Source organism: Chamaea fasciata, unplaced genomic scaffold (genome assembly GCF_029207755.1).
Source record: "Chamaea fasciata isolate MVZ Bird 193981 ecotype frontalis unplaced genomic scaffold, bChaFas1.0.hap1 SCAF_8, whole genome shotgun sequence".
Lineage (NCBI taxonomy): Eukaryota > Metazoa > Chordata > Aves > Passeriformes > Sylviidae > Chamaea > Chamaea fasciata.
In genome coordinates, this window is record NW_027094093.1 from 3142101 (window position 1) to 3170056 (window position 27956).

At 51.6% G+C, this 27956-nt stretch overlaps 1 protein-coding gene across 7 annotated transcripts; it reads left to right on the plus strand.

Annotated features, from left to right (window-relative positions):
* Positions 1-348: 348 nt before the first annotated feature.
* On the plus strand, positions 349-27536 carry MLPH (melanophilin). Of its 7 annotated transcripts, XM_066189398.1 has the most exons (17): positions 349-828; positions 4754-4975; positions 6097-6233; positions 7683-7721; positions 8326-8420; positions 9126-9254; positions 10856-11042; positions 12256-12407; positions 16567-16650; positions 18424-18615; positions 20850-21035; positions 22828-22983; positions 23091-23183; positions 23364-23429; positions 23587-23644; positions 25125-25222; positions 25566-27536. In XM_066189398.1, the coding sequence occupies exons 1-17, from the start codon at positions 719-721 to the stop codon at positions 25590-25592; spliced, it is 2031 nt and encodes a 676-aa protein (XP_066045495.1). In that variant the 5' UTR covers positions 349-718; the 3' UTR covers positions 25593-27536. The 7 variants fall into 7 exon arrangements, with proteins under 7 accessions (XP_066045495.1, XP_066045496.1, XP_066045497.1 ...); XM_066189399.1 differs by lacking the exon at positions 20850-21035 and having other exon boundaries at positions 351-828; XM_066189400.1 differs by lacking the exon at positions 16567-16650 and having other exon boundaries at positions 581-828.
* Positions 27537-27956: the final 420 nt, after the last annotated feature.

Here is a 27956-nt window from a genome sequence, read left to right on the forward strand (position 1 = left end):
ATTAAGCTGATTGCCACAAGCAAAGCTCAGCTGTCCAAATTGCTGTGAGAGCAATGCAGGACGCCAGCCTCTGGTGTGGGGGGGGAAGCCAGATACGCTGAAGTTTTCCTCACAAACTGCTGGCGGGGGCAAAATTTGTGTAATGAGATGAGACACAGAAGAGCGGGCTGGGGAGCAGAGCATCCCGGTGGGGCAGGAGGCACCGCGATGGAGCCGGTCCTCCCGGGCGTGCAGGCACAGCTGCTCCCGGGGATGCTCAGCTCCCTCCCAAAGCCCGTGGCCCGGCCTGCCTTCCCCGGGGAGGCGTTTGAAGGCTCCCCTTTCATTCGCACACCCTGCATCAAGCAGGCAGCGAGTAAACATCTCCCGTAGCCCCAGCCAGGCGGGCGAGGTGTGGAGCGGCTGCGGCCGCGGGCAGGACCCCGGGGGAAGAAGGCAGGGCCGCCCTCCCGGGTGGCGAGGAGTCCCCGCAGCCGATAGGCACCGTGCCAGCCCTGCTTGGCGGCCGGCTCCGCGGGCAGGCTCGCCCGGCAGATCGGCTGCGGTGCTGCCAGGAGCCGGCTGGCCTGCCCGCAGCTCTGCCCCGGCCCGGTTATATGGGCAGCCGCGGAGGTGGGGCTGAGCTCTTCGCCCTTCGTCAGCAGCATCCCAGGGTACGGGACAGCCGCCGCACGGGGTAGCGAGTAACGGGATCGGAGTCAACCCTCGCCGCGACGAGATGGGCAGGAAGCTGGACCTCTCCAAGCTCACCGATGAAGAAGCCAAGCATGTTTGGGAAGTCGTTCAACGGGACTTTGATCTGCGGAAAAAAGAGGAGGAACGGCTGGAGTGAGTATCTGCTCTCCGGTCCCTGAGCTGGGGGCAAGCGAGCCAGAACCTCTGGTCCCCGTGGGCTGCAGGGATAAAACAACCTGCTGAGGGTGTGGGCGAGCACACCGGGCTGTGAAACTCAAACGCGGTGAATAGATTACGTTATCAGCGGCAAGGTGACACATTCGGGCGGCAAAGGCGCAAGCTGGCGCCGTGCCATGGGCAGCGATGCAGATCGGTGACGCCGCCGCGCTTTATGGCGACAAATACCGGGAAATGCCTCTGTGAGGCTTGAGGCTGGTGGGGTTCTCAAGGGGACTGCGCCTGGGAGCAGAGGATGGGATTTGGCTCCCTCGGTTTTGCTTCATGTGATGGGTCTCGTGTGATTAGGGCAGGAGTTGTTCAGTGGGTGCTGGGATTCCTCAGATCCATGAAGAATCCTGAAAAAATAAATGAGAGGAGTAGTAAACCTAGTAGTAAACCAATTTTAGTAGCTTAAATATGCAAACAGGGGGCTGTGCTGTCCTGGGTAGGTTTTAGGGGCCCACAGATTGGGAAAAGTTTGAAAATCACTGGAGCAGCAAATTCTATGAACTTAGAAGTCCTAACAAACAGGGTGTTGGACAAAAGTGCTGTTGAAAAAATGTTCTGTCAGATCAGATGTAATTTTGAGCATGAGAAATCACAGGGGTTCAGGTTTTGTTCATGAACTGTATCAGACGCTGAACTTAATAATGTCTTAACATGTTTCAGGAAGCTGCAGTGACCCTTTTCAGGGTGTGGCCAAGTTCTCATTATTCCAGAGGAGCGGTCCATGCTCTCTGACTGGGTCTGGGCAGCGCTGCACTCCCACTGAGCCCTCAGAGCCTTCTAGCCCTGAATTTTGTCAGTCGGGGCTGGTGCTGATACCCCACGACAGTGCCTGGAGACCAGGAGCTCATTAGTTCCTCTATCAGATCCAAAAGGAGGGCTGAGGAGTGATAGCCATCCTTGGTTTGGGACATCTGCAACCCCCAAAACCTTTCAATCGTGGGACCCTCTCTATTTACACCATTGGCTACAAGAAACTCTCAGTCCTGTATTTTTCATCCCCCTGATTACCTTTTCTTGCCTAAGAAAAGCCAGCCTTCGTGGGAGGCAGAGATAACTCAGTATCATCATCTACTGCCTTCCTCTGCTAGTAGCTCTGAAGAGCAGGAAGGAGATCAGACAGGGCTATTTAAAAAAATTATCACCCTGCAAAGGGCGCATGTCTCCCTTGTGATGCATCTGAGCTCAGCCTGGAGGGAGGAGGTAGAGACCTACATTGCTGTGCCCCGCAGCAAAGAACTGGGCGAGGTGAATTCCTTCCTTACTCGACCTTGGCGCCAGACTGGCTTATCTGGGTCCTCTCTGATGCCCAGGGAGCTTCCAAATTGAGTGCCATGCTCTGGGAGATGCAGGATGGGGGAAGGACTCAGGATGCTCCTACCCACCTGCTGTCTCTCCTCCTAAGGATCGTTTCCCCTGGTTTCTTATTTTTATTTTCTTCTTTAATCATGCCCTGCAGAGGGCTGGCATTAGGCATTCTGACCTACAGAAATTTCTGTACTTTCTGAATAATTTCTGCAACAGACCAGACCACCACTCTGGGAAAGTGTGCCACATTCCTGAGTGCTGGACGTGGAGCTACTGGAGAATTTTCTGCCTGTAACAAGCTGGGACATGATGTGACACTATGGGAGACCCTGCAGCCTGTGCTCTGACCAGCCCCATTTACTTTTCTATTCATTTACTTTTCTATTCACCGGGCTTGTCTCAACCTGCCAGCCTTGAAGAAATGTCCCATCCACCCCCTCCCCAGCTTGGTCTTTTTTCCCTTTTTGCTGCTTCTCTGTATTTTGTTTTTGGCAGAAGCTATTCACCGACAAGGGACAAAGGCTTCAGCTGGCCACAAACTGTACAGGCATGTGAGGGCAATGCTTTGCCCAAAAAATTAAATAATGGCCATTCTGAGGGGTCTCGCCCCGAATCTTTCCTGAAACATCCATGCCCACAGCCCCATTTTTGGGGGCTGGCTCCCTGTGTCTCTCCTGGAGCTCTCTAGGTCCAACCCTGCTGCAGCTGGCATCCCAGTGCCACAGATTTATTAATTCCCCTGTGAGCAGAGCAGGGAAGGGGCTGGCTGGTGCTCCTGCCAGCCAGAGGAGACAAGAGGCATGCGGTTCCTGCAGGTTTTAAACTGGTTTGGCTGAGACTCTTCCTTCCTTTGGCAGGTCTGGTGGGTGAGGGAGGAGAGGTGAAGGGATCCAACCGGTCTCTGGAAACCAGAAAAAGCAGTTCCAGTAAAAAAGATTGGATCCTGCTGGTAACAACCTTAGCACGGGAGTGGAAAAGGAGAACTGAGTCCCACCCAAGGGTTTTCTGTTTGAGGGTTTCTTTTCAGAAGTCACTTAAATTTACTGCTGGGACATTTGCATCGGTTCGTCCAAATCACTGCTAGGGTGGTGAACGGCTGATTATACAAACCAGGTGCCTAGTTTTCTGTCTTTATACTGGTTTTTGCATCTCCTAGATGTAAATATGAGTTGGTGTCACCCCTGCACGACCACAAACAGAGGAGTGACATCAAAAAATGTGTCTTGCAGTGCGCTGGCAGCCAGCTGGCCGGAAAATTCTTCCTCAGGAAAAAAAAAATTAAGAACTGAGCCCTAATGTGCAAACTGATGAGGTTAAAGAGAGATTAGCTTGATTGACATGCCTGTCCTTCCCACTGCCAGTCACACCACTGCTCCCAGGCCCAGCCAGGCTCCTGCTGTGGTCACCCCAGCTCCTGTTGCGGTCACCCCGGCGTCAGTCCGGCACTGGGAGCATCACCGGTGCCTCGTGGTCTGTTCTGTGATCCTGAAGCAGCCTCCAGACCTGATTGCTTGAGGGTTTTAACCCAAGCTGACTTCTGCTAGGGAGAACACAGCTTCCTAACCCTTCTAGAAAGAAAACAACTTTCTAGGACCATCCCTACAAGTCAAACATTTTCCTCTCGGCCACGGCCCCAAAGTCAAACATACCTGAGGTGGTGCGTGGCATGGGCAGCAAACAGAGAGCTTTTGGGCGGGGCAGGGGGCCCCCACCAGCTTGGCAGCATCTCAACTGTCCCCAGCTGGTGCTGGGGCCTCAGCCTCATGCAGACACTGTTTCCCATGGGGACCTGCTCTGGCAGCCAGGCCTGGATAGTGAAGGAAGCCTGCAGGGATCCACTGCCAGGGGAAGGTGCTCTTGGAAAGCGCTTCCCATGCACGGGATTGTCACAAGCATCTCCTCCCGCTGCATCCTCTGGACAGCCAGAACCTTGTTGCACATAACTTAATAAAATTCTCTGCTGTATTTTTAGCACTGGAAAACTATATTAACAGCCCTTTTAATCCTTTTTCATCCCAGATTTCTTTTCTTCTCTCTTTTATTTTTTTTCCCCTTTTTAAAGCTAAGAATTGCAGAAAGATTTTAATTCCCTGCAGGACTCCACACTTGAAGATTGTGTCAGGTCAGGATACAGCCACATATTTTGAGAAGAGCCACTCTCCCAGGGTGCTTGGCATTAATGATCAACACCCTGTGAAACAAACAGGACAGGTTTTGGCACAATCACTCTTTTCTTTTTTTTTTTAGATGATCCTTGTGGGTCCTGTCCAACTCAGAATATTCTGTGATTCTAATATTAAATTTGTGTTAAACTCCAGTTACCCATCCTGAATCTGGAGCCCACTTTGTTGTTAGCTTATTTAACTCGTGATATGGTATTTATTAGATTTGCCCTACAGCTGTTTCCACAAGCTGCAGACTTGCAATGTTCCCTGGAAAATCGTTCCTGAAATGATTGTGGTGTGATGGGCTGGAAACCATGTGAGGGTTTCCAGTGAGATAATAACAAACTCAAGTCCCTGCTTTTGGGGGCTGTTTTCTACAGGGAGCTGAAATGCAAGATCGACCAGGAGAGCAGCAAGAGAGAGTTCCTGACGAGTCAGTCCCACCTCAATGAGACTCACTGTGTGCACTGCCTGCAGCCCTTCAAGTTCCTGCTGAACAGCAAACGGCAGTGCCTGGACTGCCACTTCTACACCTGCAAGAACTGCAGCCGCTACAATAAGAAGGAGCAGGGCTGGGTCTGCGATCCCTGCCGCCTCTCCAGGTACTGCTCCTCAGGGAATCACTGGATGGCTTGGGCTGGAAGGCACCAGAAAGTTCCGTCCCCCTGCCCTTTCACTAGCCCAGATGGCTCCAAGCCCCATCCAACCTGGCCTTGGACATTTCCAGGGATGGGGCAGCCACAGCTGCTCTGGGCAGCCAGTGCCAGGGCCTCACCACCCTCACAAGGAAGAATTCCTTCCCTGTATCCCATCTAGCCCTGCCCGCTGGCAGTGGGAAGCTATTCCCCCAGTCCTGTCACTCCAAGCCTTTGTCCCCAGTCCTGCTCCAGCTCTCCTGGAGCCTCTTTAGGCACAGGAAGGGGCTCTAAAGTCTCCCCGAAGCTCTCTCTTCTCCGTGTGAACACCTCCAGCTCTTCCAGCCTGGCTCCAGAGCAGAGGGGCTCCAGTCCTCAGAGCACCTTTGTGGCCTCCTCTGGTCTCATTCCAGCAGCTCCATGTCCTTTTTTGAGGGGTCCCAGAGCTGGAGGCGGCTTTGTAGGTGGGGCAGAGGGGCAGAATCCCCCACTCCCCTGCTGCCCACACTGTGGGATCAGCCCAGCACATGAGGGGGTTTCTGGGTGCCAGTGCACATTACTGGCTCTTGTCGACATTCTCACCCTCCAGCACCCACAAGTCCTCCTCCCCAAAGCTGTACCAAATCCATTCTCCACCCAACCTGTATATTTGCTTGGGATTGCTCCAACCCAGGGGCAAGACCTTGTTGAACCACATGAATTTCTCACAGCCCCACCTCTCAAGGCTGTCAAGGTGTCCCTTTGGGTGTCATTCCTGCCCTCCAGCACATGACAGCCCCACACAGCCTGGTGTGTCAGTGAACTGAGGGAACACTCAATCCCATTGTCCATGTCACCAACATATACGTTGAAGAATTCCGGTCTATCAGCCCCTGGGAACACCTCTCCTCACTGGTCTGCTGTCAGGGAGGCTGAGGGACAAGGTGAGCCTCGGGAATGAGGCTCAACAAGACTTGCCCCAACTCAGCATCCTTTTAGATGAAAGCGCGCTGTGTTTTCATTAAGGTGCAGTTTTTTGGGGTGAGGGTCTGCTCACAGTGAGTGTGGCAAGAGTGGCTGACCTGGGTGTGCCTCCTCTCTTTGGGCAGGATCGTGAAGATCGGCTCCCTGGAGTGGTACTACGAACATGTGCGGTCCCGCTTCAAGAGGTTTGGGAGTGCCAAAGTGCTGCAGTCCCTCTATGGCCGGCTGCAGCCAGGCCAGGGGCTCAACTCTGCCTTTCTGGGTGAGGAATGGCCACTGCTGCATGTGGGGAATCTGTGCTGCACCACCTTGGGGCGCACCAAGGGAAGAGCAGCAGTGTTGGTGCTGCTCTGAGTGTCGTGGGGCACCAAGGCTGCTCTAAACATCTCAGGGAGGAAGCAGAGGTTCAGGGTTGTTCATGCAGGCGCAGAGCAGATGTTCTTGATGGCTTTTCTACTGTTCAGTCTTAAGTTTTTACCACAGACTGGAGAATGTAAGATCATTACAGTTGGAAAACACCTGTAGATGATCCAATCCAACCCAGTACTTCCAAACTAAACCATGTCCCCAGGTGCCAGGTCCATGTGTTTTTTGAACACTTCCAAGGACTGTGGTTCCACCACTTCCTCGACCACCCTTTCAATGAAAAAAAGGTCCCTAATACCTCATGTTTAATTTTAAAAGTCCACGTCCTGCGGTTTGTAAGTACGTAAATTTGCAGCTCTTTTTTTCTTTTTTTTTTCTGTAGTTTTGGTCTTTTCATCACAGAGCTTGTGGAATTAACCCTAGCTTAACCTGCAGGATAAAGCCAGCCCTCATTTTTTCCCCAAGACCTGATGATTTTTACAACCAACCTGATTGTGGTATCCCCTGGCACTGACAAAACTGTGCCAAAATTAGTGAGCTACCTGTCACCATAACTGTTTTCTTCAGAGCTTTATGGACCTTCTGTATTTCTGATTTTGGTCCAAGAGTGCATAAATATATGATGATGTCAATACAAGTTAGTTATTTACTAACTAGCTCCTACCTGTCATTCGAAGAGCTCCTACTCCTTGGCCTATTTCCTTTGGAAGCCAGTGTGGAGTTAATTCCCCTCTTGAGGAGCCACAGAAAAACTTGCACACATACCATTGACATGACCTGATTCAACTGCTTCAATCACTCTTTTAGCCAGGCCGATCATGGCAGAAATAGCAGGAAAAATAAATTAATGGACTGAGAGACAATCCATGCATTGTTTGGACCGAAAATGCATCAAGAGCACACAAAAACCCAACCAAGCGTGAGGGTAACAGCGCCTTGGGCTGCTTTAGATTGAGATTCTGATGCCTTTTTCAGAGGGAAATGATTTTATTGTTTATTACTTCATTAACACCAGTGAATTGGCTTGACCCTCGAGCCAGCAAGAATCTCCTCCTGGGATGTATCTCCAGCCATCTGCAGTTGGTTGTGCCTTCCCCTGCAGCTCCCAGGAATGTTGCATCAGCCTGGGGAAGCAGTGGCAAGCAGCTCTTTCACTTTTAAAAGTCAAGTCCCATGTCCAAGCACCTGTTTTGTTTTCTCTAAAGAGCCTTTTTAACAATTGTTTCTTGTGATGGCTAGAGAATGAGAATTCCAGTTAGCCACGGCTCTGAGGCTTGCTCTCTGCTCCAGGAACAGGAAGAAAAGTGATTATTGATTTTCCCCACCTTTTTTTCTCTTTGTTTAGGTCTTCATGACAGAGTTTATAGCCTGCCAGACATTAACAGTAAGTAAAAAAGGGGATTACAGCAGGGGGATTGCAGTTCAAGCAAGGCTTCCGAAGTCTCTTTGTCTTCACACCCCCCAGCTGTGGGCGCTTCTGGAGAGATTTGGAGTGGTCAGACCAGGGAAAACATTCCTGCACTGCAGTGGAGATGGACTGCAGTGCTCAGCTCCTGCATTGTGATACATCTGGGGTCTCTAAGGGTAGATTTGGATGCAACAGGACTTTTAGTTACATACCAAACTGGAAGTTTGCAAGCACTCGTTACCTCAAAGCAATGGGTCACTGATAAATAGAAGAGCTGGCTGGTGGGAATCAGGAATTCAAGCACTGAGCCTTCAAGCACTGGAGTCAGCCAGGTGGACCTCGGGGTGCTCTCTGTGGTGCAGGTGCCCCTTCCCTTCCACATCTGGCAGGGGAAACAATGAGAGGCCAGCCAAGCCTTTGCAAGATCAAGTACTAAATGTGGGTGCCTGCAGATTAAAAATTCGGGGTGGTACTTCTAGTCTGGGCCTTTTCACCCCCCATAAGAAGCCTGGCCTCCCCTGCAGGTACACTGGTGTGACCACCAGGTTGGGGACTCACCTGCTGCCTGTGTCCCCTCCAGGAGAGTGCCAGCTGCTCACCAGCTGTGACGCCGGGGATGACAGCGATGAGGAAGACAATGTCCTCCGTGGAGCTGAAGCCGAACGCTACAGCAGAGTAAGTGTTTGGTTCTGGAGCTGCCACTGCCTCGTTCTATGTCCCTGGCCTGCCTTGGGTGATGGTGGTGGTGGCTTTCTGTGCCACTTTCAATACTGGACCTTTCCCTCTGTTTTGCTTCTCTGAGATAAGCTCCTCTCCCAGTTTTTGTGAAAACAACCATGTCAGTAATATCATAAATACTTGTGCTCTGGAAAAAAACCCCACTCCTAACACTATGGACCTCACCAATTAATATAAAAGGCCCAGCTCCTACCTCTATAATGAGAACCCACTTGCTTTGGGTTTTTTACTAATAACCCCCCAAATATTCAGAGAGATCTGCCTGCAACATCCTTTCTCTGAGAATGGGGAGATGCTTCAGGGCTCAAAAGCATCACCTGGATCTCTCTCTGAGCTGTAACCTGTCTCAGCTTTCCCAGAGTGCCTTTATGAACCAGGTGAGAGATTCTCACTCTGCTTATGACAGCAGTCCTGAGCCAGAGGCTGTGGAAATCAGAAACCCGCTTTTCCTTGCCTTTAGCACCAGCACATGCTGTACCTGACTCTCTTCAAGCAGGACAGCATCAGGCCCAAATTCTCTCTGCAAAAAGCAGAGCAAACTCAGGCAAACTAAGGAGAGAGAGATCCTCCCTCCCCCTTTCCTCCGGTCTGTGGACTGTGTCTTACACTGAGTTTTCCTTTCTTGCACTTTCTGTGCTAAAGATGTGCAAGACAAAGCGGCTGCTGTCTGTGCATCCCTTTGATTTTGAACTGGACTCGGATTACTCTGCTCAGTCTCGCCGCCAGTCTGTGCAGCTCTCCCCGGCAGCCAGCAGCCCGGATGCTTTCCAGGTACTGGGAGACTCCTGGGGGGTTCTTTTCCTTTCTTCCTCCTTCTCCTTGCTTGCTACCACTGCTCCTTCAGCCTCAGAACTCCCTCAGCTGGTGTTGGGAGGCAGTGGTGTTGGGAGGCAGTGATCCCTGATCGCCATCACTGCTTGTGATCTCGTCTTCCAGCTGAAGTCCTTTGCCTCAGGCCAAGTCAGGAGCAGGACATCTGACCCAAGAGAGGATGAGTGCTAAGATGAGACAGTGGGAGGTTCTCTGGCCATGTTCCTGCAGATTTCCTTGCTCTCAGCAGACCGTCATTTTCTTGTGTTTTCCCAAGGCTATGGGACACACCCTGATTTCCAGCGGGTTCGGTGCCCAAGAGATTAAATGAAATCAAGTTCTTCTGCCATGTTACCATCCAGTTTGAGGCTGGGTTTGTCATGTGGTGGCACTGGGGTGCAGCTGGCCAGCAGCTCCATGAGGCACACGACCTTTGTGAGGTTGAGATGAATCCCACAGAGCCAGTGTGAGTGAGGGCCAGTCAGAGGGGTGAACAGTGGGAGGACAAAAACTGCAGGGATGCTGGTTACTTCTGAACAGGAGACTAGATGTGCCTTAGTATCCAAAGCTTCTGGCCGGGAACAAGACTCAGACAGATCCAGACAGTGCAGTGAGCTGTGTCCTGTGATCCCACCGAGGGCCAGGGGCCAACCAACCCCACCTCCCAGCACTGGGGATGAACATAGATGGGGTGACCCTGGGTGTGGCAAAAGATCTTCCAGCCAGAGAGGCTTCAGGTCCAGCTTTTTGGGCCTCTCTTGTTTGGCTTTCCTGGTGAAATTGCACTTTTAAAGTATTAAACAGCTCCCTCTTTTTAATAATGCTCTGATTAAACTCTGTTCTTGGGTAGAAATAGGATGTGCTGAGATCTGTAACAACAACTTCAAAAAAATCTGCACAACAAATTATTAGCATTTGGGGGAAGTAATTCGATCCCTCTTTTTGTTTGTCTTTTTCTCCTCCTTTTGCAGCCGAATTCAGTGTGAGGGCTGGCCTCTGTCAAATTGGATTTATGGATTACAGATTATTTGAGGTGTTGGCTGTTTGAATAAGTAGAAGGGGATGGTGTTTTAAACGATCAGAGGATTTTGCAGCCTGGCTGAAAGAAGTCCGTGCTTGTAAAAATTACCAGTGCCCCCTGGCAGTGATGGGAAGTATTGCTCAGGGTTCAGCAGACAGGCAAAGCCTTTAAATGGGATGATCAGGAACTTTTATATTTTGTATAAATATAATTGGCATTATAAAAAGTCAATCCATGCATGTGCTGAAGAACGAAGAGAGGAGTTCTTAGTGAAGGTCAGGAGAGACAGGGAGCCATGGAATCATAGAACAAGTTAGGTTGGAGGAACTGTAAAGGTCATCTCATTCCAACTCCTTCCACTATCCCAGGTTTCTCCAAGCCCTGCTCAAGCTAGTCTTGGACACTTCCAGGGATTCAGGGGCATCCACAGCTCCACACTGTTCTTTCTTTGGGGGCCCCCGAGCTGGAGGCAGCACTACAAGCGGGGTCACCCAAGTGGAACCTCCATGGGCAGCTGCTCAGCAGCATCCTCATCTCTCAGTCCTTCCCAGATTTCCCCAACTCAGCTGAAGATGGCTCCCCGGAGTCCAGGATCACGGATGCAGACCTGGTGTTCCACCACGTGCTGCAGGAGCCAGGGGTGAGCGCTCCGGAGCAGCACTTCAGCACAGAGGTTCGGCTCACCGTCAACGCACGGAGGAGGAGCCTGGAAAGAAACCCAAAGCCTGGTAGGTGTCCTTTTGCCCAGGTTCCTCCTGTATCCTCTTAGGACAAGCGGCTGCAAGTGTTGCACCGAAGTGAAAACATCTTTGGACTTTTTTCTGAACAACCTTGAAGCCTCTTTGAGGGTCAAAAACCATTTATCCGTCTGCAAAAGGGATTTTCCTTAGGAAAGAATCTTCTTGCTGATGTTATTTAGTTGTAAAAGGGGTGATCTTGTTCCCAGCAAAGCCAAAGGGGTTGTTCCCAAGGTGTCCATCCCTTTCATACCTACTGGTGATTTCCAGGGTAGAAACTAGATACAATCAAATGGATCGTGCTAGAAACAATGGAATGTGTTTCCAGCTGCAAGCAGAATTCAACTCATAGTAAAGGACGTTGTGGCTACAGAAAGCTTTGAGTTTTTAGGGGACTTGGACTAGAACTGGAGGCAAGAACTGGAAGTTGCTAAGTGGCATCCTTGTAGCTGGGCAGGGTGCATGGGTAGGCTAAATGATCTGTGGATTTGTGAGTCTATAAATACCCTCCGAGAGGCAGAATTTGCCTTTTACAACCCCTGTTTTCCCTGCAGTGATGGCAGAGCCAGGAGGGTTGGATACTGGCTTGGGCATATGCAAATGTAGAATATGTCCTTCTGTGTCTCCAGTGGCCTGGCTGTATTTTCAGGACATTTGGGAATGCTGGGTAGACCTTAACATGGCTGTTTAAATTCCCATTCCAAGTCCTGATGGAGCATCACAACAGCATGTTAATTCCATTTTCTCTCATTGTTTTTGTCTCATTTGAAATTCTCCTTTACACAGGAGACTTCTTTTTAAATGCTCCGTCCTAGGCTGGTACCTCTCTAGCCTAAGCCTGAACATCTTCCAGCACCTGGGCAGTGCACAAAGGGCAGCTTCCCAACCTGGGCTTCCACAACATTGGGAAGGCAGTAGTGGTTTGTGGTGAGGGGCCTGGCTGTCGAGGGCATGACAGCAAGGATGGTGCTCGTCATGCCCTGTGTGGGACCCTGCTGTGCCTGATGCCATGTGGGCATGGCATGTGGAGCTGCAGCCTGCTCCATCCTCAAACTTGGTCTGGCTTGCAGAGAAGCACCTCCTGTCAAAGGGTAGGAAATCTGACCTGGGGAAATGCCTCATTATTTCCTTGTCTTAAGGACGGGGCCAGTGTCCAGGAAGGAACTCAGGGGTGTGGATGCCTTTTACCTTTCTCTCCCCAAAGGCATCCCCTGGAACGAGCCGCCCCGCACCCGGTACTCGGCAGACATGGACACCTCCGATGAGGACATGAAGGGAGCCCAGCTCTCAACCTACCACGTGAAACGCCGGAACAGAGCCTCCTCCCAGGAGAACATCAGCCACTCCTCAAACCAGGTATCAAACAGCCTCTGCCCACACCACTCCCTCTGTCTGAGGTGCAGGGTGGTTCAGAGGAGAAGAGAAGCAGCAGTGGCCAGCCGGAGTGCGCTTTTGCAGTCCCAGCAAAACGAAAACCAGGCACTGGTTGGTGCTTTCTTCTGCCCGTGCTGCCCTCACAGCAACAAACCTGCCTCTGTTGTCGCTCATTTTCCAGCCTGTCCTTATTAATCTGAGCTACTTGTGGGTTCTTGTGTCTCCAGAAAGGATTTCTTAAATTCAGTGTACCAGCGTGTCACATTTTATCTTCGTTTTTGCCAGGCTCGGGATTAAATGTGTGAGACGGTATTTCCTGTTCAGACTCAGATGTTTATTAATTCTTATCTATCTTACAGTCTCACAAACCGTGAGTTCTACGGCACTTCTATTTAACGACTAAAAGTGGAGCTGTATCTCTCTCTCTACAAGGCCTTTTAAGGATAAACTGTCTAATTAAGAAATTACCCTTAAATTATTTTTACTTTTAACCCAATAACCAATCACCTGTGGCCTGCAATGCAGACTTTTCTATCTAATTACAAAATACCACTTAGACTCATGAAGAAGAAGGTGAAAAAGAAGGAGTAGCTTCTGCCCTAAAACCTCCATCGTTTTATAAATATATTACTATATTATAAAACCTTAAACTCTATGTTTTCCACCATGTGATATTACACACTTCTATTCAAATCACACACTCATAATCTCAGTCCTATCATTTAATCTTGGAAGGCTTCTCCACAGCTTCAGGTGAAATGCAGTGTTTTCTTGGGGGTCAGTGCCTGTCAGCATAGAAAGTCTAAAATTCTCAGCGACCAGGGTTCCAACACCAGTGTTTAATAACCAGGTGGAGGTCTGGAGATGGATATTTAATAAGCACCAAGATCCTTCTCTTCCTTTGCAGTGTGTTCCTGCCTCGGTAGGACTGGGTCAGGATAACCTGTCACGTACCTCTCCTGAGTGATGGTAACGGGGGAAACAGCCTAAAGAAAGCTGTCAAACAGGGTCTAAGATTGTGTTTTAATTGTCAAGCAAGGACCGGCTGTTCCTGGTGCTGCCTTTGGTGAGGAGGATGATAAAGCTACTCTGGTTCCTCAGATCTCATGAGCAGCAAAAATGCAGGGTGGTGTTTGGCTACAGATACAGGGGCAGAATCGGTTTTCAGTCTCATATCTGGTACTTTTGCATGTCCTGGACCCCTCTTTGGATAATCAGTGTGAGATCTGTGACCACTATCATCCCTCAGCACCACACTTCCTGTGCCTCAGTAGAGAAAGCTTCTCTTTGCCATTTTCTGTGGGCACACGTTTTAATTAGTAAATGCCGTTCCTTCCTGAGCCAGCAGTAAATGGGAGAACCCTGGACTGGGTGTCCTTAATGAGGCCACGCTGTGTTAGGCATGAAATGTGCACCGTGCTTGGCAATGGGGAAATGGGGCCAAATTCCTACCAACAGCTTCCTCCAGGAGCTGGGCAACCTCCCACATCAGGCTGTGGTTTTCTCCCTCACACCTGGAGGAAGGCTGGTGTGGAGCCCTGTCACCCTAATGGTGAGGAGGCATCTTCTCACTCCCGCTTTACCCCCATTTGCTCTTGTGGCAGCATTAAGCTCATTAGCTTAAATAGCTCCCCATCCTCCCTGCCCTTTGTGCTCCTGATGTGTTTACAGCCAGCAACCATCCTCCCACCCAGCCTGCTCCTCACCCAGCTCAGTGCTGGTGCAGAATCATGTTTGTTCGCCCTGTATTATCCCACAGCCTGGCTTCACATGCAGTGTGGTCCTGGCAGGCACCTGGTTGGCATCTGGAGGTTTCAAGAGGTGGAGAACTCAGCTCTTTGACCACACAGATGAAAACTCTCTCCTCCTAAAACTGCCTTAGGGGCAAGTTTGTCAAAATATGGTTGTTTGAAAACCACTTTTGCTTTAGCTCTGAAGGGCATACAGTGTTCAGCCCCAAACACAAGAAACTTCTCCAGTAACTGAAGCAGGGGCTGGTCCTTAGTCCTGTGACTCCAGGAGCTGAAGATTCAAGAAAAAACTTAAAAAAAAGAAAAACTCTATTTAAAAAAACACTTAAACTTGATGAGGCACGAAAAGAAGCCCTGAATTGGTAACTGTGTGGGTCTTGGCCTTTAGGTTTTTAGAAGTCAGGTAGGAACAGGACCAAGCCACAAGCAATAGCTCCAATTTATCGAGTTTCTCCCCAGAAGCCATCCTCCTGTACCTCAAGGGAGCTCAGTGGTTCCGGATTCCCAAAGCTTTGATGCTGTCTGGCTCCTCTTCTTCACATTAAGCCTCTGTTAGAGGCTTGGGTCGAGTAACCTGTCCTCCCTCCTCAGCAGCAAGGGGTAGTTTCCCCTACGTGATGTTATGTGCTGTGCTTTAAGTTTATTCCCCTTAAATGTTTTAATTCAGAGCACAGTTTGCCAGCCTTTGTCACGCTGAGAGAGGTGCAGGGTGACCCAGTTCCTGATGGAGATGTGCCCTAATGGAATGCCCACTCTGCATTAAAGCCAGCCTTGACTGGGAAGGAGAATGAAGCTTTCAGCTCCTGTCCTGGTAGATTTCCATCAATATCAACAGCAGCCTGTGCTTTAAGCTCTGATCTCTCCCAGTCTCTTCCTTATGGAGATAGGGCAGTGGTGACTCCTGGTTTGTCACCGTTTCTGAGGCTGATGGGCTTCTTGATGCAAGACTCAGGCCTTAAACAGGACTGAAAAACCACTTAGCAATGAACTGAAGTGCTTCTGCCAGTGGGTTTAATGCTGCTTGGAGATGCTTTCAGTTTGGGGTGGTAATGACAGCTCTGCTCTCCACACTGCTAGGTTTTTATATTCATCTTCCCTTAAGCAGGTGCAAGTACTCCTAGCTGTTGTGAGGGTCTAATTAATCAAACACTGGCAAGCACAGAAACTAAGTGAGAGGATGGAAATTGTTACAAAAACAAAGCCCGCCCCTCACATCTCTTTGTTACCACCTTTGCTTACTGCTTTTGCTGTTTGCTCCCCTTTGAATGGGAAGAAGCCACTCAGAACAGCAGTGATGCACTGGTGGTGTCATAAAACAGGCAATATTTATCATCATTTATGTTTTATTTGTCTGGATCAAAGGAGAGAGATTTGTTATTTTTTCAAAGAAAGAAAAACTTCAGTTTCTAAAGGGAAAAAAAACAAAGCTTCCTTTAATGTTTTCAGTGATCATAGAGATGTTTTGGTTTAAATGGATCTGAAAAATATCTCATTCCACCCCCTTGCCGTGGGCAGAAATATCTTCCACTGTCTCAGGCTTCTCCAAGCCCTGTACAGCCTGGCCTTGGACACTTCCAGGGATGGGGCAGCCACTGTTTCTGTGGGCAACCTGTGCCAGGGCCACCCCACCCTCACAGGGTAGAATTTCTTCCTAATGTCTAATCCAAATCCACCCTCACCACAACGGTTTGTCTTGGTTCTTGAGCACAGAGAGTAACTTCTCTGATTTTCGGGATTTTCTCTGTCTTTAATTTCTCTGTCCTTCTTGCCATGCCCCATCTTTAGTCAGAAGAGTGAGGGAGAAGAGAGGGGCAAGCATCTGGGTAAATCCATGCACAGAGAAGTCAGAAAATTTCAGAGTGGTGGGGAAAACTTTCAGGTTCGGTTTTTCCACTTGGATTTTTTTCATGGGGAACTCTTGCCTTCTTCCCTCTTCCTCTCCACCACTGCATTGGCAGGTGTGTTATGGGGTGGTTACAGCTTGAAAAACATTACTAGGAAGTGAAAATGGATGTTGACTTGAATTTGGGGCAGCATGGGAATGATGGTGAGATGGGTGGCTTTATTGCAGGCTGGGGCTTTTATTGGTGATGGGCTTTTACGCTCACTGCATCAGAGCTCCAGATGCTTTGGTGGGAATTATCTTGTGCTGGGGGCTCGGTGTTGCTTGGAGTTTTCCAGATTTGAGGTTGCTCTGCACCTCCTGGAGCTTACTGGCATTTTAAAGACATTACTTAAAAGATATTATTTTTTAATGTCTTTTAACTCTGCCCACAGCGGCAGTGTCCTGATGCTTGCTTTCCTCTGCTGGTTGCGCTGTTTCCTCACTGTCCTGGCAGTGGTGGCTGGGCTGTTCTCTCCTCCTTCTCCCTCTCTCCCCTTTCCTGTAGATCCATGAGCTCAACACTCGCATGTCCGCAATCGAACGCGTGCTGAACCGCTTGGAGGAAAAAATCCTGATGCGCTCTGACGAGGTAACCGGCCAGGAATCCTGCAGGGATGGAGTGTGGGCTGTGCTGTTCCCTTCCTCTGGCCACTGGAGAGGCTCCTCTGAAGCAGACAGCTTTGCAGGGATGGACAAAATCATAGAAATATTCAGGTTGGAAGAGACCTTTAAGATCCGTGAGTCCAACCATTCCCCTACCGCTGCCAAGTCCTTCGCTAGACCCTGTCCCTAAGGGCCACAATGGCCTGGGCTCTTCGAGTTCACTCCTCTGTTTTGGCCTTGGAGGCTGTTCTCCAGTTCCAGGTGATGGAGTGCCCTAGAAAACATTGCATGACAGGATGGAAACAGCAGGAGATTTAACCCATTCAGCCCCTGTGCAAACCAGTGCCTTCCTTGCCCCCTCTGCACAAGGAAAGTTTGTTTTCAAGCTGGTACTTCATGAAGTGCTAATTCCAGGAGTTTTGTTAGGTGGTGTCTGCATCTGCAGAGCTGTGACAGCTCATTTGAAATTGTGGGACACTCAATCAGTGCCTATGAGGAAGGCACCTGGTTATTGTGACTGTGAGAGCTGAGTCAAGAAGCATTTCTGTATCTCTTCTGAGCTGTCCTCACCTTACCATGCCATCAAACTTGGAAGAAAACAGATAAATTAGGTTAAAGCTGAGCAACAATGTAGAATCTGTGAATACTTAGACCGCTTAACATTGATTTTCGGGTTTCTCGTTTTAGACTCTGCACTCTTTTCCTTCATGAGAACCCATCACCACTCTAGCAGCTGATGGGTTAGTAGAATGGATGGTGATAATTACAGGCAAGGCCCCCAGGCATGGATGAAACTGCAATTTCTCCATGTCTTTCTAAAATTCACACCAGGGAATGGCCACGATTTTAATCATTCAGGGTTTCCATCAGTAATCCTGACCAAGAGAATAAGAAGTTTTCACAGTGTCAGGTTCCCACACTTAATTCCCATATCCAGGGCAAATCAAAGCACAGGCAGTGGGTCTAAACAGGCTGAGGTTAGCTATGAAGGAAAGCTTTCCAGCAGAAAGGATAGCAGAGCCCTGGAATAGGTTGATTGGGAAAAAGATTGCCTTCTGCAGGTGCCACTGTTGGAGGCTGTTAAAAACAGCTCAGACAAAACTCCACCAGGTATGACGCAGGTAATTGTATTCCCATCTTAACGCAGGGGTCGGCAAGTTCAGGAGCTTCTGGAGATCTCTTACAGTGCCTGGGAGTTTAATAGGATTCTTCTCCAGCTGCCATGAATTGCACCTAACAACCGGGGTGGGTGGCAATGTGCCATCTGTCCTGCAGGGAAATTTGCTGTGTGGTTTCTCATCCCAAATGAGATTACCCAGAGGTTCCAAAAGTTACCTCAGGGAGTGGAAATTCCCATGGCTGCTTCCCTCTCCCCGGTCGACCTTGTTTCTGGGTTGCTGTGGTCTCTGCCCTCAGAGCCACCAGCCATGCCACTGTTCCTAACAAAAATGTGGTGGGTTTTGGCCCCAAATCCCTCATGCCCGCCTTTTGAAGCGTGGGGGAAAGGCAATTTTCCACAGAGAAAACCAAGCAAGTTCTGTGTGTGGGGAAAATGGGAATGGAGGTTCTTTAGGTCGATGGTTTGTGTTCCTCAGTGAGGAGCTGGAGCACAGCTCACTGGGCTCTGCTGTTCCCTGGGGTGGTTTGAAAGTCCCTCTGTGCTCACACTCCTTGAGCTCCTCTGCTTGGTGAGCATGTTTGGACACGGGCAGGCCCCACTGTCCACCTCTCACACCACTCCCTTCTTCTGCTCCTCCAGTCTGCGGCCCCAGAGTTCCACACTGATCCTGATGCTGAGGAGGAGGAGTTGAAGAGGAAGCTGGAGGAGTTAGCCAGCAACATCAGTGATAAAGAAGTCTCTTCTGATGAGGAGGAGCGTGAAGAAGAGAAGAGAGCGAAGAAACCAGAGATGAGCTCCTTCAGTGATCACGTGGCCAGGGATGTTAGGAAGGTAATCTGTGCCCTACCACCCACGTCATTCCAGGCTGCATCCATGATTCCTTCTGCTCTCAGTGGTTTTTGGTTTTACACCATGAAAAGGTGACTCTTCTGCTGTCCCACGCCTCCACCAGGGCTGTGTCTGCGTCTGCTTTAACAAGGGCAAGGGATAGGGAAGTCCCGGGGTGTTATGTCTGGACATTTCTCCTTGCAGGCTCCCAAAAGTCAAAAGTAAAGCCTCTTGCAGGCTACTCCCTGTCATGGAGAGGTACACAACCTCCACATCTACTTAGAGGAGCTGTCCCAGGATCTGGAAGTCACCATGGAGAAGAGTCCTGGCGTGAGAGAAGAGCTTGGTGATGATTTAGTACTAGCAGCCTTTGTCAGGCACCTGCTACAGCCTGAAATGTCATTTCCACACCTCTCAGTGCTCCTGGGTCCCTAAATCCCTGACCCCACTTGCAGTCTGCTATATCAGCATCTCTTGCATTTCCAGCTCTGTGCTGACTCCTGTCCCTGCTCAGTGGTGGGTGACCTGTGGGGACAGGGATCAGGGAGAGGAGGACAGGTCACAGCACCTCTGCAGTGTGTCCCCAGTTGTGCAGAGGCTCCAGGATGGTCCACTAGCACAGAAGGAGAGCTCAGCATTCCCTGTTGGGTCTCTGAGGGCTGGTTTGTTCCTCTCCTCCCTCCTGCCTTGGCTGTGGAAGGGGGATGTGTGCATTTGCTCCAGTGCCTCCACTGCTGGCAAAGGAAGGAAGCAGGCACCACACTGCCCCTCTCCTCTCCTGCAAAGCTCCACTCATCCAAGGCTGTGAGGACTTTCATGGTGCCATGAAGCCTCCCTTTAATGTGCATTTCTTCCTCACAACACAAAACCTGGTGGGTTTGGGTACCATTTGCTGTGCTCTCACTGCCACTGGAGCATCCTTACCCACAGCATCCTTTACTGCCTCCTTTTTCCTGAAAGCTGCTTTCAGATGATCGCTGCAGCCAGACTTAACTTCTCATAGGCTAAACAATCTGTATCATCTTAACAACCACTTCTAATTAAGTGCAGATAAGTGGTAACTCACCGAGCCAAGGGGACTTAATTTCTGTGTGAGCTGCTGAGCTGCAGCGGACAGAGGCTCAAACCCTGAACTGTTTGTGTGGCATCAGTGTAAGATTCCGGTTTCTTATGAAACGAAGCCTGGATCCTCCAGATTTGCTACTTTCTTTGCCCCCAAGCCCTGCTGTGAGGCAGGTAGGAGTACTGAAATGTCTGCAGTAGCTGGACCAGCCTCGATTAAAGGCTGTCAACGTGGATGATGCTTAACAGCAGATTTCCTTATACTTACAACAGATCCAGGTTTGGATTTTGTGTGATTCTGAGGGATTTTTGATCTGAGGTTCCTCCAGTCAAGAGGAAATCTTCTAGCGGGGAGAGCACTGTGACGGAAACACACAGACCTAATGGAAAATGAGGGAAAACTCTGCTGTGCCATGAAGGCACCATAAAATGATAAAAATATCATCTGGACTGAGTTAGCCGGTTCTCTGCAGGACAGCTTGTCCTGGAAACACATGTAGCTGTAAACACAACCAGCACATATGACACCCCCCATCTCCTTGGTTTCTAGGGAATTATCAGCTGGGAGAGAGATGATGAGTTTCTTGGGCCCATTTTTACCTGTGTTTAGCGCCTCATCAAGCCAAGGGCAGCACTTAGGGGCATTATTGCCATCAGTGCCCCTTGGGGTGGGAAGAGAGGACGTTAGCCCCAAGTTGTGGTGGTGTGGCAATACAATCATTTTATGGGGTCTGCATGTTTTTATTCTTTTGCCACAAACTCAAGGAGCTGTTTGCATCCCTGCTCAGGCCCGCTGAGGTGTAAAGCAATATGCTGCAATTAGATCTTAACTGCTGCGTAACCGAGTGGCCCTCAGGTGGCCAGGTGCTTCCAGCGAGGGAAACATCCCTCCATCACCTCTTTTCCAAGCCTTTTTTAAGGTGACTGCTTTTGTCACAGCCGTCCTGCAGAAAAGCACGGGCTGAGATCAAAGCTCTGCATCCGCCTGGTGGAGAGCCCTTCAGGAGCAGCGTAAGCCTGTTAATTACCACTCCTCCCTCTCTCCGCAGCTCCTGGAGGTCTGGTGCCGCTCTCACCCCTGGCTTGTCTTGTTTTATACACCACATTAAAATAACATCCATATTTTTTTCCCCCCCTCCCTCCCTCCCTCCCTTCCTCCACGTGGGCTCTGGCAGAGGTCGTCGGCTCAGGCTCTGAGTGAGATCACGGCCAAAGTGCTGAGGGCCATAAACGCCACGGAGGAAGCGGTGTGGGAGTCACTGCATGGAGAGAGCCAGGGCTGTGCCCTCCCTGCGGGGCAGCCTCCGGGCCTGGCAGATGGGAAAGAGGTGGCCGAAGTGTACCGGGAGCTTGAGGAAAACGTAAGGCTCCCCAGAGATTTTGGGCAGCAGAGGGCGGGAATATAAAGGAATGACCCCCCCCAAAATTTCTTGTTAGCGGGTAGGTCAGCACTGAAAGGACGGTCAGCAGAGGGATTAAAAATCTGGTCTTAGAGGATGCTGCAACAGCAAAAGCTCAGTCTTGTCGCTTTCCTTTCCTTGGTTCCTGGTCCTCTGGGTGATGAGTGTGGTCCCCGCCTTGCTGTGGCATCACTTTGCTGGACTTCAGCAGTCCCTGCTCCTGCAAAACTTGTGTCCCATTCCCTTCAGTTCCTCCCCAGCACTGTGTTTCATCAAGGGGTTTATGAGCATGACCCACCCCTTCACTAAGGCTGCTTGTGCCTGATGGGCTCGTGCAGGTGACAATTTCACAGCTAGAGCATAATCCCCCTGCAAGGTTTGTGTGACCCCGGAGCACTGACAGCTTTTTTAGCCACTATAAACCCATAGGAACTGGGTTCCTGTGGAAATGGTTTGCATCCACAGTGCCCTGTGCCAAGCTCCAAAAAAACATGGGAAATGTTTCTTTGGGGAATGTCCTGCAGTGGGAAGCAGGGTTTTAGGGCACACTCTGTGGCTCTTCTCTCACTGGGGAAAGCTTATAAGTAAAAGCAGGGAGCTGCAACACCTGGATGCTTTCTGGCCAAATACAGCATCCCAGGAGAAGAGGGTTGGATGCACGAAGGTTCTGGGGTTCCCCCTCTCTCAGGAGAGGGGATAGGGCTGGGAAGGGTGTGAACTTTGGCCTGAGTGCTGCTGTCAGCTCGGGGCAGGGGTGGGTAGGCAATGGCCCTGGGACATGTGTGTCATCCTGCCATTCCCTGGGGGATCCTGGCTGAGTCACAGCTGGCTGGCCACTGTTCTCCTCTCCAAGGCATACCTTGGAGGGCACTGGGAGAGTCTGATGGGCCAACAACAAATCCCTGTGACTCAGGTTGGGTGGTGCATGGCCTTAGGATTTGCACTGGGATGGGGGGGACTTCTGGGAGCATGGTGCTGTGATTTGGGTGGGTGAACTGTGCTTCAGTGCATGCAGAGGGCTCCTGCCAGGCAGTTTTCCACAATGCCCAGCCCAGGGAAAGCTGAGAGGGCTGGAGGAGCAGCAACTGAAGTAGCAGTACCGAGATTTTGGGGTCAGTCAGCAGAACAGTGGCCACATCTGATCATCTGGTGTGATTGTATACTGATGCGTTAATGTTCCCTGAGCTGCCTTGCTTGGAGCTGTGTCCCTGTAGTAACCTGGGAGGAGACAAGTGGCAGTAAAACCAGAGGCTTTATTGGGATAGATCCTTTCACCCTTCCTCTCTAGGCAGCAAAAGGAGGATGGTGCAGGCTGACCCTCCTCCCAGCAACACAGACACCCTGAAAACAGACTGAGCAGGTTTGAAAAGTCAGGTTGTCTCCTTCCCAGCTCTGTCCTCAGAGGACACAGCAGCCTGAGCTGGTTTGCAGGTACCTGCTCTCTCTCTGAGAACACGGCACAGAGTGCTGCTGCTTCTAGAGCGGGTCACTGAGTTTTGGTCCTTCCTGTGTTCCCACTGAGTCTCCTACCACTTCACACTGTTGGTAATTGCTCTCAAAAAGCCCAGGGAAGGGAGAAAATGAGATGAAAATTCATGTCAGAGCTGACTGGTACTGTCTGTGCCGCGAGACAAGAAGGCAGTCAAAAAAGAGTGGCAGGAGCTGCTGCGTCTGGGGCTGCGGTCACGCCAGGAGAGGAGAGCTCCAGGAAGGTTAATTCTTCAATGCAATTTTCCATTTTGCTGTGTTTCAGGTGTACCTGACTGCTGGAAAGAGCTACCAGCTTGAGAAGACCCTGAAGGAGCTGGAGGAAGGGGCTCAGCACAGCGGCACTACCGACTCGGAGCTGTCGGAGCTGGAAGACAAAGTGGCCTCGGCAGCAGCCCAGGTGCAGCAGGCAGAGAGCGAGGTGAGGGCCTGACTCTGACAGATGCTTTACCTGGCCAGTGATGGCAGTCAAAGCCACTGACGGATCCTCCAACCACCATCTGTGTGTCTTTTCTCCTCCCTCTAAAGATATCGGATATTGAATCCCGGATTGCGGCTCTGTCTGCCGCGGGGCTGACAGTGAAGTCTGTGGAAAAGGCAAAGAAGAAGTCGAGTGTGCAGGTGAGCATGGAGGGTGGTGGCTGTGATGGACATGCTCCCCTGAGCTGTAGCTGCTGCCCCTGGGTGCTGGGAAGGGCTGCCTGGCTCACTGAGCCATTCCCAGCTCTCCCACTGCTGCCGTGGCAGACTGAGCTGTCCTGTTGCAGCCCCAGAGACACCTCTGCCTTCCTCTGTCCACAGGCTGCCTGTCTCCTTTCTCCTGGTCCTGCCAGCAGCAGTCCTGGGGAGTCTTTGGATGACATTAAAGTGAGTGTGTGTTTAATCACAGGCTGTGTCTGTGGCACAGCACTAAGCCTGGACACCACCCGGGTCTCCAGGGGGCTGCCATCAAAGCAGTGGCCCCAGTGGAGACCTCTGCCCTCCCATCCCTTCCCCACAGCAGTCTGCTCCCCTTCTCTTGCAGGCAATGCCAGGACTGCAGAGGTTCAGGAGGAAGTTCAACAGTCCCCTGGAAATCACCAGTAAGGACCAGGGCCCTGCCCGTGGGAGATGGGGGCCTGTGGGGGGCTGGGCTGGGCTTTGGGGGATGCTGATCCTCCCTCTCTCTCTGCATCCAGCCACAGTGGAGCCCCCTTCCCTGTGCTCACAGGTGGATAACTGGGAAAGGAGGCAGCAGCTGGCAGGACTGGGGACAGTGATGGGAGAGCAGAGCTCAGGCTGAGGTGGCTGAGTCCTCCAAGAGCCAGGACTTCTCTGCAGCCACCCCAGAGCCCGGGGAGACACACCTGCATTCCTTTGTCTGTGACATCCCTGGGCTTCTAGGCCTCACAGCCTCACCTAAGCCCATCCTCTCTTCTGACAGCAATTTCACCCTTGCCTGGATGGCATGGAAATGTTCCAGGCCAGGTTGGAGGGGGCTTGGAGCAACCTGATCTCGTGGAAGGTGTCTCTGCCTGTGGCAGGCAGGTGGGACAAGAGGGGATTTCAAGTTCCTTGCAGCCCAAACCATTCCATGACTCTGTGAATCTTGACCCTGCTGCTCACCTGACTCAGCCACTGGTCTCTGCTGTGGGGCAAGAAGCCCTCCAGGGCCCAGCTATGGGCAAACAGCAGCTTGGGGCAGCTTCAAAGTGGATGGTGATCTGAAACTTGGCACAGCATCTTATGTGGTGGGGGGACAATCACTGGAAATGTTTCATCCTGACCAATACCAGCAAGGCCCATTAGGAAATTACTTCTCTATTTCTCTCTTATCTCTCCTCACAAGCTTAAAGGCAAAAGGAGTGGCTCTCCTTCCAGATAATGGAAGACGAAGGGAGGGAAGGGGGGAAAGATCATTTAATGCAGAGGTGGAACAGCATTTCCCCCGTTCACACAGACAATTAACAGTGCTTTTCCCCAGGCTGGAGCTGGTAGGTGGAAAGGTCCCTTGTCCTCGTCCTGAGGAGGAGTCATCTGCTCTCCTCCCTGCAAAGGGCAGGCAGATAAAGGCAGCCCATGGGACACGTCAGCCCTGTGAGGAAATAGATGAGTTTGCAGCGGGGACGGACGTCACCAGGCAAACCTAATCCCCCACGCCTGGGGTGGGCCGGGGGGTGATTTGGTCTCCTGACTGCCTGCCTGGCAGGGCAGTCACTTGGAAAGTTGGGCCTGAAAAGGTGCAGCTGGTGGAAGAGGAGAGGAGATGAATTAACAGGTCAAGAAGATTCTCCCAGGCTGGGGTTTTATGGTACCACAGAGCTTTCCAGAGCAGAGGCCCTGGCAGTGGCCTGCAGCCAGGCTGACCCAGCTCACGCAGTGCTCTGGAGAGCTGAGCAGCAGCAGCTCTTGGCTCCTTGTTACCAAAGTGCTTCCCATGACCCTCCCGCAGAGGGAAGTGCCGGGATGCATCCAACCCGCAGCCGGGGGGGGATTACTAAATCCCAAGTGGTTTGGTGGGTGGCCGAAACCTCTGGTGAGGTGGGTGAGGACCTGCTGCCCATCCCTCTTCCCTCTCCGCAGGTTTTGACGATTCCTTTGACCGCAACTCAGTGTACCGCGGCTCGCTGACGCAGAGGAACCCCAACGGGAAGAACAGGAGGGTGGAGCGGCTCTTTGCGGTACGGCCCAGCCCCACGGGAGGGCTGCAGGCCTGCCTTCCACGGGGCCTGTCCTTCCCCACGTTCTCCTCAGGCCGACGGAGCCCTCAGCTCCCAGTGTTGGTCCCACCCCACTGTCTGGTGAGGGCAGGAACAGCTGGGCACCACCCGCTGAGGTCCAGGATGTCCCGAGCCCCAGGAAAGATGGACATCTTTGAATTCCTGGTGCCTGCGTGGTCCATGGGACGGGGCAGGGGCTCACTCTGTGCAGTGGCCGCTGGAAGGGATAAGGAGCAGGCTGGGTTGGCTCAGGGTGGCGTGGCCACGGTGGTGGGCTGAGGTTTCTCCTCCTTGTGCCTTGCAGAAGCCTGTGATGACCCACCTGTCCTGAGGAGAGGGGACCTTCCTGCTACCGCATTTCAGTGAAGATACAAGACCTCAGCAAAGCAAAGACTCTCACAGCCTTCCCTGCAACACTTTCTCCTCCTCCTGAGCCCCTCTCTCCCTGAAACCCTGGACAGAAAGGAAGCCAGAGGCCATGGGCAGGAGGCCTTGCTGGGAGTTGATGGGAGGAGGAGCAAAGCACTGGGGTGCAGACAAGTGGCCAGGGGCTCTCACGGGAGGGTGCTGGAATGAGACCTTGGATTGGGGCAGCTCTTTGGTACTGGCTCAGCCAAGGGGACCAGAGAGGTGCAGAGCAGGAGCGACCTCCTCAGAGGGAGAGCTGTGACATCCAGCACAGGGACTGGGGCAGGGAGACAGCCCTCGCTTGGCAAAAGCTCTCAGTGCCTGTCCCTGCTTTCTCCCAGGCTGTTGCTGAGCAGGGACAGGAGCTGACAGCGAGTGTGGAATGCCCTTGGGGTACCCCAGGTGGGAGAGGGACCCGGGCATCCCAGTGGGATTCACATCCCAGTGGTGGGCTCAATTTCCTGCCGTGTCCCGTGGAGTTTTGCTTCTCTTCCCTGAGCAGCAAAGCAGGATGAGAGCAGTGCTGGCGCCCTCCCAGTGAGAACTTGCTCTTTGCCCCAAGCCATGCAAACACCTGCTGAGGCTTCTGCCATCGTGCCTGAAGCAGCTGTGGCCATCTGGGGAGGGGAGTGAGGCAAGGCCTGAGGGAAGCAGTGGCAAGAAAAGCGGGAGGAAAGGCTGGAGGGCTTGCTTGGGATTGGTTTGCTTCTCCAGCTCTTGAAGATCTCTCCACTCCACGTGAGGCTGTATCAGCAAGATGCAGAACTCCAGCAAGCAGAGCGTAGGTGCTCCACAGAGGGGTCAGCCCCTGCCAAGATGCACTTGGTGGATGAGCATGTCCCCTGTCCCTGATGATGGCATTGTAGAGCCTCTTAGGACCATCCCATCCTTTGCAGGGGCTGTGACGACTTTCAGGGGCTGCAGCAGCCCTGGGCCTCTGGTGTCACCTTCCCCCAGCTCCCCCAAGATGTTTGTTTTCCTCCAGTATTCAACTCTCCACATCCACTAAGCCCAGTGGATCAGTACTGGCCCCACATCCATGACCAGAGCATCAGGATGGGCAGAGGGTTGCTTTCTCTTGCAAGTCACTTTGGGAGAGGTTTTTAGCTCCTGTACAGCCCCCACTCTCCTCCCTCCCTCCCTCCCTCCCTCCCCAGTGGGCAAAGTGGGGAGGATCACTTGCAGCTGGAGCAGGGATGTCAGACCAATGCTGACAGTTTCCCCTCCATGGCCACCCAGGCTGGATCATTTTAGGCAATTCCTGTGCATCTGAGCTAAAACCACTTTAATTACAAGCACTAGGGTGAATTCTCGTGCAAGTAACACATTTCTTTGGCTTTGGTAGTAGTAGAGGCTGCTAACAGCCTAGGAATTGGTCCCGTGGTCGTCCCAGAGAGTATTGTAAGTCCATAGTCTGGGCTTCCCAGCTGGAAACAAAACCAGTTTCTTAATTTAAAATTAAATCCCTCTGGCCTGAAGCTCAAAAGGGTAAGTGCAAATCTCTGCTGTCACAGAAACTCTCCCAGACACTGCGGCTTCCCTGGATCCAGCGCTGGGATGGCAGCTCCTGGGCTGGAAGAAGGGAGCTCCACCAAGATCATCCAAAGGGTTTGCACCCACCCTTCTGGCATCAGGGGTCTGCCTTCACCCCAGCCCCATCTCTTGCTTGTCTGGTTCCAGCCATGACTCAAGTCCTTCCATGCCGGGCCCTGTGTGAAGGAATCCTCACGGGGAACCTCAGCAGTGCAGACCATCGTTCAGTAGCCACCCACGTTGTCCTTTGCTGGTTTCCTGACCCATTTGCCTGTGTAGAGATTATAATAAATGCACACTAAATCATGCAATAAAGCCAATTTTGTGTCCAGAACCACCCACCCAGTTCCCAGGGTCTGTTTTCTCAGCCCACTCGAGCAAAGCCTCCTTTCTCTTCCCATGGAATCCCAGAATGGTTGGGGTTGGAAGGGACCTCAAAGTCTGTCTCCTTGAACCCCCTGTCAAGGCCACGGACACCTTCCACTAGCCCAGGTCGTTCCAAGCTCTGTCCAGCCTGGCCTTGGACGCTTCCAGGCATGGGACAGCCACAATTTTCTGGGCAACCTGTGCCAGGGCCTCTCCACCCTCACGTTGAAGAATTCCTTCCCTATATCCCGTCTAACTCTGCTCTCTGGCAGTGGGAAGCCATTCCCCTGGTCCTGTCACTCAAGGCCCTTGTTCAAAGCCCCTCTCCAGCTTTCCTGAAGCCCCTTTAGGCACTGGAAGGGCTCTGAGGTCTTCTCAGAGCTTTCTC